This window comes from Anopheles funestus, chromosome 2RL, assembly GCF_943734845.2.
Source record: "Anopheles funestus chromosome 2RL, idAnoFuneDA-416_04, whole genome shotgun sequence".
Lineage (NCBI taxonomy): Eukaryota > Metazoa > Arthropoda > Insecta > Diptera > Culicidae > Anopheles > Anopheles funestus.
This window is the reverse complement of record NC_064598.1, coordinates 98,679,995-98,696,380: the sequence shown is the minus strand read 5'-3', so window position 1 is coordinate 98,696,380 and position 16,386 is coordinate 98,679,995. Positions and strand designations below refer to the sequence as shown.

At 45.1% G+C, this 16,386-nt stretch overlaps 1 protein-coding gene across 2 annotated transcripts; it reads right to left on the bottom strand.

Moving 5' to 3' along the window:
- Nucleotides 1-5,821: 5,821 nt before the first annotated feature.
- Nucleotides 5,822-13,156, bottom strand: LOC125763455 (uncharacterized). Of its 2 annotated transcripts, none has more exons than XM_049426672.1 (2): nucleotides 12,757-13,156; nucleotides 5,822-10,842 (listed from the first exon to the last, which is right to left on the bottom strand). In XM_049426672.1, exon 2 carries the CDS (start codon nucleotides 10,144-10,146, stop codon nucleotides 8,539-8,541), a length of 1,608 nt encoding a protein of 535 aa, XP_049282629.1. In that variant the 5' UTR covers nucleotides 10,147-10,842; nucleotides 12,757-13,156; the 3' UTR covers nucleotides 5,822-8,538. The 2 variants fall into 2 exon arrangements, with proteins under 2 accessions (XP_049282629.1, XP_049282627.1); XM_049426670.1 differs by having other exon boundaries at nucleotides 12,609-13,154.
- Nucleotides 13,157-16,386: the final 3,230 nt, after the last annotated feature.

Sequence of the window (16,386 nt, the reverse complement as noted above, 5' to 3'; positions counted from 1 at the left end):
ACGGTACCAGCAAGAAATTGAAATTCTCACTCGTAAAGCTGTCCCATTCTTTAGCAAAAATAATCAAAGGAGAAAAAATTAGTGCAGACAGACTGAAAATATGGCACTGCAGACACATTTGTCGCTTCGCGTAATGAGGTTCCGGAAGTGTACGGAAAATAATACAGATAACTTAAGCAAGCAAACCACCATTCTCTCTCCCTTCATCGAATGCAAGTTTTCTTTGGCAGCTACATCACGTTCTGGAGGGATTGTTATTTTCGGGTTGGCAATAGTAACACAAGTGGGGGGGAGATGAAATGCAATATCGAAAATAACTAATTTGAATATTCATCTCTGGTGAAGGCGGAAAAATAAAATGTTTCCAATCCGAATCGACAGCAAGGGGACGAGACTTGGACTTCGAGAGCGAACGATGGATCGGGGAGCATCTGCAGTGGTAAATTGTTTCGTGCCGATTTATCAGACGAATTCATTTACTATTTTTTATTCCGTTGGCTCATCATAACGAATAGATGAAGATGGGAAAAAAGTTCATACCGATTGTCAAAATATGTTTGTTCTTCCACCCATTTTTTCGAATTTCTCGAGGAGGAAAAGCAAAAAAAATGCATTTTGAAGCTTCTGGACATTTATTTTACAATTTTTGTTCAATGCCAGAACTTGTAACGTGTGTGTGGAGCTAAAATTAATCAACTTAAAAACACCTTTCGATGGTTCGTTTCATCTCTCGCTGACATATTCTCTATTGCATGTATGCAGCGCATCCTTAAACGACAAATATTGGACACACCCACTACACGCGGAGGTGTTTTTTCTTCGTTCCAATCGGTTCTCGGATGACCTGAATATGGGACAAAACAGGCACAAGAGATTCAAAAGTCAATTTACTTAACCCAGTAAATCCGTTGCAGGAAGCAGCAAACAACCAAGATAAACCACGTCCAACTTCTTTGCGCCGTGCCGTGACAGAAGAACCTTCGGGATGTTCGCCATCTTCCCACACGAGACACCAGGGTATTCAACGATGGGAAGAAAACGAATAGAAAAAAAGGATTGATTCGATTCCCAGCGGCTTAACCGGGAAACTCGCCCACTTGCAACGTCACCATAGTAGCAGGACATGCTGAGACTTTACCCGCTTTGCTGGGACAATCCTTTTTTAAATGTCCTCCAAGTTGCTCGCGCTAGTACTAGTACAGGAACGGCTGTAAACGGTTTTCCTGCTCAGATAGCAGAAAAAAACGTTGAAAGCGCATCAGTGACAACCCATTTGAATACTACTGCCAACCACGACACATACCCACACACAGTGAGACATTATTGCGACCGACCAGCCAGCCAGCCAGCCACCCAGCTAGTGGGTACCTTATCTTGCGACTCAAGCTTGACTGAGTTTTCCGACATCCGTTTCAACGTTGTCGTCTTTCATTTTCCCATCCCAGTGATATGTTGTGCACCTCGATCAAACCCTCGGCGAGGTTCTTCATTGGATCTAATGCGGTGCGCACTGATATCCTCCACAACTTGGTGACATTTCCGACGTCAGTTCGTCCTTGCCTGCAACCTCCCGCCGCTTTTTCGTCTTCAGGTTAGTCCATTTGTTCCATTCCTTTTTTTTGTTATTTTGATGTGTTCAGCTGCTGCATCTCAGGTTCAAATTCATAGTACGAATGCGTGTCTACTCGATTTGCATTCCAACGATACCTCCGGATGGGAAAAAACGAAACAGAAAATAGACGAGGAAGAAGGGAGCGGCGATTTCGCGTGCCAAAACGGGAATCGTTTCACGTCGGGGTTTTCCCGCTGCTGTTTTGTTTCAGCTTCACACCGGGTTGGAAAATATCGCCAAGTTAAGGGAAGTACAAAACCAGACTCCGGACCAGACAAACGTCGGCATCATCAAGGGAACACACACAGTGAGCAGAGCAACCAAATACGCCAACAGAAAAAAGGAGAATAAAACGGGCATAACTTTACCATGTAAATTACCAGCACCACCATTGCCTTTTTTTGCTGCTGTTTTTGTTTTTTGCACTGCAGATGCACCACATACTGCAGCGTATACTAGGTGCTAGAAACTGCATCAAAACGAGACGGGAGAGACATCGTCTGTCTCTCTTCGAGCACGTCTGCTGCTCGAGCCTGCTGTTTGATTTTCCCCGGTGGAAAATAACATTCATTCGTTCCCTCTCCTACACGGCTCCTTCCCTCTATCTCTCTCTCTTTCTTTCTCTCTCTCTCTCTCTCTCTCTCTCTCTCTCGCTTTTCCATTTCCACTCAAAACAGGAAGGCACGCTTTACGGTTTTGCTATGATTTGCTTTTGCGATTTCTCACCTTTTCCACTCACTCGGGGTGGTCCCGGTGCGTTCTCGCTCGCTCACACTCACTGTGCCATGCACCGGTCGGGAAAACTTCACACTCATACACAGCGATGGGGTATGGGCGCTGCAAAACGGCAAAACTGCAAGAGCAAATGGTTGAAGCCAAGTAGCCGCAGGCGGCGGAAAACTCGCTCATCGTTTTTCCACTTTGTTCTCCCCCTCCTCCCCCCTTTCCATCTCCCTCTCCACCCCAAAAAGGCCCACACAAAACACACACACGTGCACGCGGAAAAACACCTTAGTACCCTAGCCCTCCCGTTGCATATCCGTGCAGTGCCTACAGCGCACACATACGCGCCACTACCACCGCCACACACAATCTCACACGAATGCATCAGGCACGCGCACGCATGGATGCACCATTATGTTTTGTAGGCGCGCGGCCCGGGTTGCAGCCCCGGGTTGGGCCTGTTTTGCGCGAAGCACCGCCACCGCCACGTGTGTAGGCGGCAGGAGACGGGGTTGGAAAAGCCCGATTTTCCCGGGCTCCCCAAAAACTGACACCGGGCATGAAGGGAAGGAAACTAGGCACAACTAGGCATGTGTCCATGTGTGCCATATATACACTCGCACACACATGTTCGACAGACGTTTATTATATGGCGTTGGTAGGAAAGAGAACGGTACAGGATTTTCCCGTTTTCATGGCAAACTGCTGCTGTCTGCTGGGACAGAGAACGGTGCTGGGAGAAGAGAACAGTGCGGGATGGAGTTTTCGTTATCACGTAATTTCCGCCGTCGCCGGTCGGCTGCAAGTTTTTGTCTGTGGATGGGCCGCTTTCTTGGTGAAATGTTGTTGCTGGTGAAGCAAATGTGTCCCGCATATCCTGTGTAGGTACACGGAGGTACACATACAAACACACACACAGAAAGCGCATTTTCCGATAATCACAGACTCAATCCTCCACATCCCACAAGGAAACACAACATCATACCACCATTTTTGCAGCTTCCCGCCGTTCCTTTGGATCCTTTAAGCAAGCGAAAAGGACCACACACGTATTGCATGGATGAAGAAAAAGAAGTAGAAAAGAAATTATGTTTTCCTTGTTTGTCCCCCTTCCATCCCCGGAGCTAGTACCCTAGGCCTTGGACCCATCACCACTACCATTACAGCACGGCAAAAGCCTTGACGCGTAAAACGAAAGAAAACCGATGCCCTGGTTGGGTTTCCTTTTTAACTTCTTTTTTTTGCGTATATCCACACTCGCTTTTCCTAGCGGCCTAATGCTTACAAGCAAACACACACACAGCCACACAAACACGCACAGGGAAACGCCGTCATCGTGTATACCGTTGTCACTTTTGCTGACATTTTCCCATTTCCTGTGGCGTCTTCCAAAAAACCCACCCACCTACATACATTTATGTTGTGCTAGATTTATCCTTTCCGCTTTTCCAATACTGTTTTTTTATCCTTTTTTGATGTTGTTGGTTTTTCATTGGCAAGGCTACATGCTTTTTATGTGATTTTTTCCAAAAAAAAACAGCGCAAAAGTACCAATTAGGTCGACTAAATGATGTTTCACGATTTTTTTTTGCTTGACATAAAAAGATGACAATATACTAAGCCAACAAACTCCCGAATCCAAATCAAATGAAGTATTAAGTTACAAATGTTTAAGAAAAGCAAAATTCTGTTCTTCATTTTTGGAATTCGACTTTTGCGGCTCATAGTATCGTATTTATAGTATGTTCCACCCAAAAAATTTGTATGGAAAAGTGATTTATTTAATCATTTTCTGCACAATAAAAAGCACTTATTGGAATGTCAATATGGTAGAGGAATAAAAAAAAACAGCAAAAAGCCTTCGGAAAATTTCGGAACGCCACGTGGCAACCGGTAAGCGCTCTTCCCTGCTGGTGGCAGTTTCATCTTTACTTCGCAGAATTACGTTCGTACACCGAAATAGACAGATTATCGGAGAGACATGGGAAAGGGAGAAAAATAACAGCACAACCAAGAATTCACCTATCCTTCGTGTTGTTGCTGTGTGTCCATTGCTCGTTCAGCTTCCTTTTCTCCCCGTGGTTTTTTTTGGTCTGCAACGATCCAACCGCAAGGAACCGAACCTCGAAGGCCAAATGGGTGCCATGTGAACCATTTGCCACCCATAACCCCATTCCCGGTGGGGGGAGGAATGCGATGGAAATTGGAAGTGATACCCACAACGCACGCACGCGTGGTAAAAATCGAACATCATTCCACGTGGAAAATTGCAACCCAACGGATCACGGCCTTAGTGAGGAGAACGTGTAGAGATCTCTTAAAATATTCATACCCCAAAAACACCATCATCCCCAAAACTTGCCTGACGCCGGGCACAATGCCTGCAGGGTGGGGAGTAATTCTTTTACCTTTATCACTTCTTCCCGTTGCTTGTTTGTTATTTTAGCTACCCGTAAACGACAGGACTACCAGTCGAACAATAGGCCGAAGAAGATAATGTGCCTCTGCACATTTTGTTCTTGCAAGTGTGTTTTTGCTCGGCTTTGGTTCAACCACCAAACCAATAAAAGAAGAATCATGCAGCTCTTATTTTGTCATTAGTCGAACATAAAACCACGATCAACGAACGGACGCACCGGGTATTCGGTGGAAGCGGGAATAATTCAACGAAATGCCTTCACCGGCTTCTTTCATGATATTGCACACGCGCGCGCTCCTCAACCTTTTTGGGGGCGCAATCGTCTTATCAGGTTAAATTGAAGTAAGTGTGTATATTTTGCGAGTTGCGAAAGACATTTCCACGAATTCCCGGATGCGGGTAAAGAGCTACCTCTCGGTGTGACCTTATCAACCGAATCGGTGGGGCAGAAGGAAGCAAAAACGAAACAAACGTTTGGTGAAATAAATCAGACGACGATACTCGATGAAACCGTGAGCAACGGAGGGGAAAAAACGAACAAAACCAAGCATTGGCTTGTCACCTACCTTTCCATTTTGGTTCGTCTGCTGTGCATCTTCAGTGCGTGAGTGTGACACTTCAACCACATCATCAAAACCATGGGGAAAAAGTTGAAATTGAACAGCCGCACCAGGTGTGACACACCGCGACACGCGACGGTACCGTCCGTCTCCATCAATTGCATGTCAATTTTCCTGACAGACGACATCTTCATTTCTTTGCAAGCAGAGGAGAGGAGACTTTTTATAGGTTCGATTCAGTAACCGAACACGGCAGACGAGGGGGCTACTTACTTAAATTGGACCTTTTGCCCTAGAGAAGCTTCTTCTGTTGACTTACTTCCCACTAGATATAAAAACGCCGACTTCTGTTGAACGATTTCAAGGTTAAGCCAATGGAGAAATTTTGAGGTGAAAATTGAATAATCCTGTAGATGGTTTTAATATTAATAAAGAAAACATTTCTTTGAAAGATACTCCGCAGAGGGTGAAGATTAAGGAGTTTCATGATAAAAAACGGAACGGCAGTTGTGTTTTGATAATTTTTTGCGAAAATATTCACTATATTTACAAAATAAACATAAAAGAAGAAGGACAGAGTTTTCGCCTTTTTCCCCGTTGGGTAAACACACCATCGGAAAGAAAGCAAACCATCTCGCTACTAAATCGACATATTAAATTATTGGTTTTTCTTTTCACTTAACTTCAAACATAGGTTCCACCCGAAATAACGTTTCGCTTTCTCTTTCCTCTTTCTTCTCTCTCTTTTTCTCTTTCTCCCTTTGCCCCTCTGTTTTGTTCATCTACACTTTACATTTTTTCTGTCTGTTCGTTTTTTGTGTGTTGTTGTTAGGATTTAGAACACTATTTATACACACAACGTTTTTTTCCCACCATAGTTTTTTTTGTTTTGTTTATATCTCCTTTTTCCAGTTGCTTTGTCACATTACATTCACTTATACTCTTACAAAAGGTGGAAACTATAATCAACCGTAGCTGGTGTGACAGTGTGACGATAAGGATTTTGTTGCAGGACTTTCCATTACATATGAGACATACACGCAATGTGACTTAGAGTATAGTGCCGGCAACCGAAACGACTAATGACGACTCCCAAATTCGCCCGCAACATAGAAAGATTTTCAACGAGATGACGAGTGTGTTTATGGTACTGAAAAATGGCTTTCTCATAAAACCGCCCCCGCACTACCGTTCGAATACTGATAATAGCAAACCAACAACGATAGATATAGAGGTTGAGAGAGAATAAAAATAAGCTCATTAATTGGGTTTCTTTTTCCAAAATAAAGCAATAAAATGTACCATCTTTACTATTTCAATACTAATACTCCGGCCAAAGAGTTGTGCCTATACCGTCTGACTATTGGATGGTAATGTTGGATTTATGGGCAATAAAATAAAATAACTTAAAGCAAACACAGTGCGTGCTACAGTGTGTTCGCTGCATAATATCGTTCCGCTAGGAACATTTCCATAAGCTTTATATAAGTTTTAAATCACACACAAATTGTAGGGTGTCAGGGGATATCGAGGATTGATTGGTTGCTCTTAGTGACAAAAATTAGGAAAAACGCACATTAAACATTAGGAAAATCTCTGTGATGCACTTAACTTTGCCATCGAATACATTTGGTTGGGGATTGTGGGAAGAGGGTGGGAGAAAGTGGTCAGTCTTTCAATGTCTATCTCATGCTCTCTCGCGAACGCTTGGCTTCGGGAGGGATGGAAATGACTTAAGGGAAAATAAACGCAACCAAGGTGTTTAAAGGTGCTTTAGGTGATGGTTTTGAACTACATTTCTCTGGGTTGTTTTGAAATATAAGTTTTATAAATTTTAAGAAGACATTTCCTAATACAGTGTTTGTGGTCCAACTTGTTTTCTGTTTCTAATCGATCAATCAACTCAAGGTTAATACAGCTATTTTATTTATCTGGTTTGTCATGTTTTGGAAAATATGAACGCATGAAACTTGAATGCTCTATAAAAATACTCCAAACTTACACAAAATACTAAATGTATTAACCTTGGTCCGAATTCTTCATACATCCCCAACTCTACACACCTTTGGTTACCTTTAAACACCTTGAGCACAAGGAAATGTATGGCGCAAAATGTAATTCTGTACTGTTTAGGATTCAATTTTGTTTTTCCGTCTTTGCTAGGCTCACTTAAGGTGATGTATTATTATTACAATTAATTTAACTTTCTTTCTCCGAATTGGGCCGAATTGAGAGGTCGAAAAAAAAACGGATGACGTTTTCTTGTTTTTGTTTTGTGGGATTTTGCTTTTGTCGCTTTTTTACAAGTTCCAATTTTCATAGTTTTTCCTACTTAGTTTCGCTTGTTAAAATAACAAATTTCTCCTTCCAGCTCCGAACTCGAAGGGTTTTTTTTGTTGTTGTTGTCTCCTTGTCATACATATTTTTATCGTTTCGTTTCGTTTTGCTTTAAATTAATATCACTCTGCTCTACTACACGACTACATGGGTTGGTGTGATTCTAATTGGTGGTGTAGGGATGAATGGAATGGGAATGGTTTAAAGGTAGGGCTAGTTTGTGGTGGCTGTGGGGGAAAGGGATTCAGGGAACTGCCCCCACCCTATACAAAAGGGATGCGCACTCACACACATACACATACATCGCTTCTTCCATTTTTCACTAATCAGAAAAACTGCGTGCAGCTACTATTTAAAAAAAAAACCGCCGTGTGACGACCGTCATCTCTAGCTCTTCTAATAGAATCGTGGGTGAAGGGTTTATATTAAAAGGGAGGGGGTTCGTTCTTCTCGTGTGACTATAATGAACGGGATAATGTTACGTAAACGTACGTAACCCGTCTCCTGTTTGCCTTTAACAAAAAAAGGACCTATCTACATGCCGCCTTCTCTGCTGGACAGGTGCTAAGTGAAGATAGCAAAAGAGTCTAATTCCATGCAGCCATCGCAGCCAGGACAGCTCGATCGTGGACATCTTTTCTTCTGCCTTCGAAAGCTGGCAACCCGGCCCCAGCATCAATCCTTCACATCCTCTTGTATCGGGGAAATTGCGGGAATTGCAGGAAGGAAGGTAAGGACACACACACAAGCGTGCGCTACTGCAGCAAAAGGGATGACGTGACAGGACCTGCGACGGATGGTAGTGGTGGTACATCGCCTGCGTGACCTCCGCCTTCTCCTTCATCTGCGTCTCGGCCTGCGTCTTCTACACCTGACTCACATAATCCTCAGCTCGTCAGCAAGCGCCAACTACTGCTGCCGCTGCCGCTGCTGCTGCTCGGTGTGACAAACGTCCAACCGAACACTAGCGAAATGGCCACCACCAGCACCACAACCGATCGGGTCGAACACTGTGCCACACCGGCATTGTTGTACGTAAGCTCCTCATTCTTCACCACCTCGTTCGGGTGCTTGTCGTACTCTTTCGTCTTCTTCGTCGGTTTACTCTGGCCCGGATGCACATTGGACGGTGGGCTGTTTATGTTGTAGTTATGGTTATTAAGGTTACCGTTACCGTACAGACCGCCGGAACCGCCCGAACCCGCACCCATCCCGGTGCCGCTGTTGATCGAGGTACGGGGCGGTGATGCGGTGTAGTGATGGTTGTGCCGCCCGTTCACACCGATGATGGCCGGCGTTGCAGGCGGTGGACGTACGTGCGGTGGCAGATGCGGCGGCTGCTGGTGCTGCTGGCCATCGTTCCACACCGGCCAGTTGACGGTGTTCTGCACGATGTTACCCTGGCTGGTGTTGATGGCGGGCGGCAACAACCGGGAGTTCGGATCGAACGCATCGATCGAGATAGTGTTGTTGGTGTTGATCGACACACCGCCACCGGTGGAACCGTCGTGCGAGTGACCACCGCCGAGCACGGTTCCGTTCGAGGGCAGATGGCCGTGGTGCTGCTGCTGCTGCTGCTGCTGATCATCCGCGCAGCACACCTTGAAGACGACCTTCATGTTGTCGGTGGTACAGCGGCCCCCTATCCGCCGGTGCAGATCATCCTTGGAGGAGGTCGAGATGAAGTAGTAGTCGTTGCCCGGTAGGAACTCGAGACCGCCCGGCTGTGGCGTGAACGGGCGGAACGTGATGGTGAAGAACATCAGCTTGTTCGGTTTGTCGCAGATCGCGATGATGCGTGGATCGTGATTCGTGATGCGACACGTTTCGTACTCCACCTTCGACACGTTGTAGATGATGTACTTCTCCGTTTCGTTGTCGAACGTGCCCGGTTCGTACACCGGACAGATGATATGCACCTGGTCGTACTCGAACTGCGAGTTGCCCTTGTTCACGTCGATGATGTGGTCGGTGTTGTCGATCCGGAAGATGCTGTTCGTCGTGTTCCAGTGCATGTAGAACGTTTTGGCACAGTGCAGCACGGTCGGTTGCAGTGCGACCAGCTGCAGTGCGATCACTAGCGCGATCGTCAGGGCAGAACTGGTGCCGAAACCGGGCAGGCAGCATCTTAACCGGGCGTTTACATTTCTGTACCGGCGGCGTTTGCTGGTGAGTGTGTTGCTGTCATCCTCCCGCGGTGGTTCACCGTCCAGTACGAGTGGTAGTCTACTGCCCCGTCTTCGCCAGCCTGTTCCAGCAGTACTGTTATTGTGGTTGCTGTGGATTGCCGTCGTTCGCCTCTGCCACCGACGATTTCGGCCATTGGTTGCTACTGTTGTTGTGGTCGTCGACGATACTACTGCCGGTCTACTACATCGTCGCCGATCGATGGCATCTGTGGCTGGTAGCGTCAAAGCCATACTGCTGCTACTACTGCTACTGTAGCAACCGTTGCTACTCTTGCTACTGTGATGAGAATTGTGCCGGGTTTTCATTCTGTCAGCATTTCACACCACACACGTTTAGCTAAAGCTTCTTTCAAACGATTTCAAAGTTCTCCGTACGTTTCTCACCACGAAACACACGATCAAGATCAAGCTGCACGGATGACAGCTGTCATCAGCTGATGGTGTTTCTTCGTTTATCTACCCACTTATCAGCAACGAGAAACGCTGCTCACAATCATCCATCGCGATTTGCCATCCTCTGGCACACACTCGCACGCGCACACAACACCAACTGTCTCACGCAGCGTATCCGTAAATGTCAAACGGTTTCCCCGAAAATGGTGCACACGATTAGCTTATGCCTTCGCAAGGAACTCCATGTGAATTGACACCAACGTTGGCCCGAGACGTAGGAGATTGCATATATCTATATGTTTATCGTATCATCCCGAAGGCCAACAGCTTCGCCGTGAGATTTATGCTGAGTGCTTTCCGTTGTTTCTCACACACCCGGGTGCCGCTAGGGCACAGGCAAAATAATAAAAAAAACACGCACCGCACAAATCAAGCCCCTACACAACAAACAAGCGCCGGCAGGAACGATAAATTGAATTTTCACGACGCCAGTTTTTTTTACTCGGCTTTTTCTCTTCCGCTCACTTTGGCATTCCGATTTGCCAATTTTAATCTTTTTTTTTTATTTCGCTCTTCACTAAACGCCACACAAGCTACGCATATTTCATACTACACGTTGAGAGAAACAATAGTAAGTGAAAAAGGTGCACACAAACACGCACACGCAATAATGCTGCACGCACCATGAATACGTATGGGCGCTTACACACATACACACTATGTAATTTCACTCCACACACCGTGTATGTGTGTATTGTGTAATTCTATTCTTCTTTTCCGTTGTGTATATTACATGGCACACGCACACGTTTCTGTAAATACACGAGACGCACACGTACAGGCGCGCACACACACACGCACACCGCACACTAGGGATGTAATGAAGGTGTACAAGGCTCAAATATTTTCGACCATTTTCTTTCTGCTTTTCTTTCCCTTTTTTATCCACTTCACGGCTTCTTTTAAGCTTTTGCTTACTTTTTTTTACAAATTATTTTTCCCTTCTTTTTTCGCTCTCTTTAACATTCTTTCCTTTCCTTTTTCTCTCTCTTGCTCTTTTTCTCTTTTCTCTTTCTAGCTCGTTAGCTTATTTTTTTTTGTATTGAAAAGAACTTAAACGCACAATCTGCCGGTAACAACACAACACCGTGTCTAAGGAGAAAAGGGGTGTGTGAGCTGGTGAACGGTGGTGAGGGTGGTGTTGTGTAGACAGGAGGCACACACTTGCACACTCATTCACGCATGCACACACGTACGCACACAAACACCGCGCGTAGAAGCGGAGACACAGGGCACGTACGCACACTTCCTGAATTATTCTTCTTTTCGGGGCACCAAACTTTTTTCCTTGCTTTTTTTTTTGGCTCTTCTGTGAAACGCTCTCGCTTCTCACTTCGACCACGCAACGCAAACTTCTCGCTCACACTCGTCGTACTCGTTTCTCGTGTGCGTGTGTTTTAATTTAGGCCTCTTTTTTACGCTTTTCCTACACCACAGGAAACAAAAAAAGCAACACATACACAGCACACACTCGGCTGCTGCTGCTGCATCGGTTTTAACTCAAGCTGACTTGAGTGTCATTCCTTGATGAAGTAGAGCTGCTGGAGAGCCGGGATTGGAACAAATTATTCAAATCCGCCTACTGGGATATTATCCATCGACGATGCTCGGGGTTTGTTTTTTTGCTTGCGGTAGAGCATATGAGCTGGTAGAAACATAAGCAGCATAAATCATTTACACCTCGTTTACACACTCGTCGGTATGTACATTTCACCGCACACGAAAGAGACACACTTTCTTTCCGAAACCAAAGACGATGAGATTTGTTGGGTGCCGTTTTTTCTATTCCCTCACTTTTCGGCTTCTTGCACGAGTTGTTGGCCGTATGTTGGTGGTGGGTTAGGAAGAAGCAACGAAAAAAAAAAAACAAAATCCAATTTATCACGCAACGAACCCAGGAACCACAGTGTGTTTCTCACGCCCGTTAAACACTCTTATTTCACCACGCTGAAGACTGTTGACAAGTAGGCTTTGCCGTGCAGCGAAGAAATGAGGGTTTGTGTGTGTGTGCGCTTGTAAGGACTATTGAAAGAAACAATACACACTCGAATCACGACTTTTTCACGACGCTTTGGTCTAATCGCGATGACTTCTTAGCACGCACGCACGCAAGAAATAAAATAAATTCCTTCTCGTACTAAAAAAAAACGCACGACAGACGAGCGATGGTAATATGGCAGCATCCACACACCATCTACACCAACAGGACGACACTGGGTGCTGCGTGAGGTGTGTGTGCGTGTGTGCAGGTATGGTATGTTTCGAAGAGGCGCGCGGCCGGTTTCAAGATCACACACAACTTGAAAAACCAGTACCTTTTTCTTTACCCAAATAAAACCAACCAGCACCACCGCCGCCGTCTGGGAATGTCTTCGAAACGTTCCTCTTCCCGTTCTGTTTCCTTCTCGTTCTCGCACACTTATCACGCGTTCACTAGTTATCGAATTTTTCACTCGTACTCACTTCGTTGCTAAACAACACCGGCGGCGCTCTACAACACCTTGTTCGATTTCCTGCTTTCTTCTGCACGGAAAATGTGATTTGCTTTTCTCACACCGTGCAGCTCGTATCGCGTAGCACAGTTCCCGCTGTTCGACTGTGAACAAACAACACTGACTTTTTCGGTTGTTGTATGCCCTTCCCCGCTATTGTTTTCGTTCCCGTGCGTGAAAAGTACGGGCAAGTACACAGCACACAGCACGCACAACCGCTCGGCGCGACGTTCCGATTGCAAGTGAGCGTGTGAGTGTGCAAAAGCCGTGCGAAGAAACATTTTACGTGCGTCGGCCACCCTTCTCAACATCGGCAGAGCGCGCATGTGTTTGTGGCTGTGTGTGTACACGCACTCGCATTCGTGAGAACAATTCTCACAAGCGCCCACAGCCGGCAGTGTGAGCGATGCAGCATGCTATTGCTCTCCCAATTCGAGCAGCACACGAAGCGAATCGAGCAGCACGCGAAGTGAGAAGATGATCAGGTGAGCTACACACTGCGCGTTTCAATTTGGCCTTCTCACCATACATTTTACATGCGAGATGCACTGTTTTCGGTCAGCTCAGTACTAACTTCGCTTGCAAAACTCGTGCCATGCATGTGTGTGCGTGTCAGAAGTGGTTCAAAAGCCGAAGAAACAAAATGTGTGTACGTGTGTGCGTGAGATCGGAAAACCGATTCTCTTCTCACTCGCTTGCGTACGCTTCTCACTCGCGCAAACGTTTCCGCAACCGTAGATGAATCATGTTCGATGCGGTTTTTGTTCTTCCGACGGGAAAATTCAAAACTCCAAGATCGTAAAACATGTTTTGTCCGGTCCCGTGCAGCAGCACCACGATCGGTAGATTTTGGTTACAAAAGTGCAACAAGCTTATCTTTTAACGTTTTGTGCGCATAAAAGTTTGTTTCAAGATAAAGCAATTACTGCTATCAGTCATTTTGTAGAGGTGTAGTTTTTATTTTCCCTAAATGAGTAATTATTATTATTCATTCCCGAATTGTTGTGCGATATGATCAGAATGGTTTTCTTCAAACTCACACGAAATCAGATTTAAACACATTTTTGAAGGTGTTTATTATATTTTGGCGTGAGAGACGATCTATGAAAAAAAATGTTTCATCAAAGAACTCGAACGCCTGTGTTTGCACATAAAATTTCTTGTATAAATCATTACACCAGTTTCTTCGCGAGTTTCTTATCAAACCGTAAATGCGACTCCCCGAAAGCAACGCATCTCACACGCCCGTCGTCGTTATAAAAGCCCCCAAAGTGTCGTTGATCGTTTTAACGATTTTATCCTTGACAGATTCTTTCACTTCCCCGTAACAAACCACGGGGACACTTCACACTTTGGCCAACTATACAAAACCCACCCCACAGGGCAGTAATAGTTGACGTTCTGGGTGCTGATTTTGTCACTGATTGGTTCACCCGACCCACATCATCACCCGTACCACCCATAAAAGAAACGTTCCACTTCCGGTCCGGAAGGGCCCACATAACCCGAAATTAAGCCCACGAACACAGACCGATGTAGACGGGCCATTTCCCTGCGCGATCCAAAAAAAAGGGGTTAACCAAAGCGGGACCGAAAAAACGGGGGAAATGAGATGCGGTGTAGCTGGAAAAATCCTTCACTATTTGCCGTAATAATTAAAGTCTTTATCGTTCGAAACGAATCACTTGCCCTGCTTCAATGCCACCACACCAAGCAACTTCCTTCCCACTCAAAGGGCTGGTGGGGGGGAAATAGCTCCCCAAAAACCGGACAGCCAGGAAAATGTCGTCCGCGGCGGAGTAATTCCCCTCCAAAAATGTTAAAGTCCTCAGGTTAGAGGAATCGATTTTCTGATTAATTTATGCTCCTGCGTTGGTCGGTACAAGCGGCGCCCTCGTGTAATACACGGCCGCCGAGGGTGCTTTCCCACATGTAACGTTGCAATTTAGCTTCCAGACCGGGTGGACAGTGTTTGCTGAAGAAATAAAATTAGCCGAACAGGCCGGAACCAGAGGGTGCTGCAGTTTTCCAACCATTTCCACCCACGGTCCCGGTAAATGGCTAACCCGGGCAATCGCATCGTGGCCGGATCGTTTCGTTGATTATAGACATTACACATTGCACTAAATCGGATATCCCGGACATTGGCTGGACCGTCCTTATTGGAGGTGTGCGGGAGACTCCTTTACCCCAAACCTCCCTTTTTTTCTTCCTCTTACTGCTGAGTGGTTCCAGTTTACCAAGAAGGAAGTATCGATTTCGGGCGTTCGTAAAGACCCTAAGCATGGGGAGAGTGAGGTTAGCTCCTTCCAAGGAAATCACCACGGCAAGAGTTTCCCCGGGACGGTTTGATGGTCAGGCGTGGTCAGGAATCATCAGACTCATGATTACGGGCTTCCTTAAATGGTTTACGAGCCACTCACTGGTATTCAACCGATCGACAGTGATGCGAGATGGATTCGAGGTCCTTTTTCGCTTTTGCAGTCCAGTCCCTGCAAGCACGTTAAGCCATCCCCCCCATCCTCCCCCATCCTTCCAACGACCATTACGAAATCTATCGTCCGTCGATGAAACATCAATTTTTGCAACGGGTCTTTTGCTATTTATTCACTCAAACTCATCCTCTTTGTGCGTCGGTGTGTGCGGCAAACCTTCCTTACCGGTGGATCCTGTTCCGGTGCAAACACAGTGGATACGGAACAGCGAGAGAGACGAAGCAAAAATAGGATAAAAAATATCCAACAAACAAACAAATGCACACACATACACATTCCTGCTCAAAGGAAACCTGGCATGGGAAGAGATCCTTTCCAGTCAATTACGTCAATTTATACATCGACCGAATGGAGTAGCAAAACACGGTTATAAGAGGGGCACGGTACGTATTTTGGGTCCTTTAATGGCAAACCGACCATTAAGAACCAAAAGGCCTCCTTTCTATTGCAGGCCTTTGGTAGACGTTTTCTCCATCCAACATTCTTTTTTCCACCAACATTCATTTATTTCTAGCTTCTTGAAAATAAAACGAATGGGGTCCTGTGTTTCCATCGCTATATCAACCCCCAAACCCATACGCCCGGTCATGTCAAAAGAGCACAACAAAAACAGGCAAATATTGAGCAAATATGCTGCTTCTTGCGTAAATCATCCTTCCAGATGCGTTTGTATGAAAGATTTCAATTTAATTTTACCTTTCATTCGATACGAATTCATTGATAAAAATGATCTGTGAGATGTTGGAGGTGGATCTTTCAATTTAATATTGAAATAGTATGCACGATTCATTGTAGAAAATCTTAACAGCAAAAAATGTTCTTAGAACCAATAACACGGGTAGAGACAAGAAAAAAGTTATAATGTATAATATTTAATAATAAAATTTCTGCTTCATGTACGACAAATAATAACAATATCTAGAACAAACAATAAATCAATAAATGCGACCAAAAAATAAAATACAACAAACAAATAAGACACAAATGAAAATGAAGAAGTGAAAAAATAAAAGATAAACACAACAAATAATAACACAAAATTAATTTAAAATAAAATATGATTTGAAACATGAAGGAACTCTTTAGAATTAAAGATAAAAAAACAA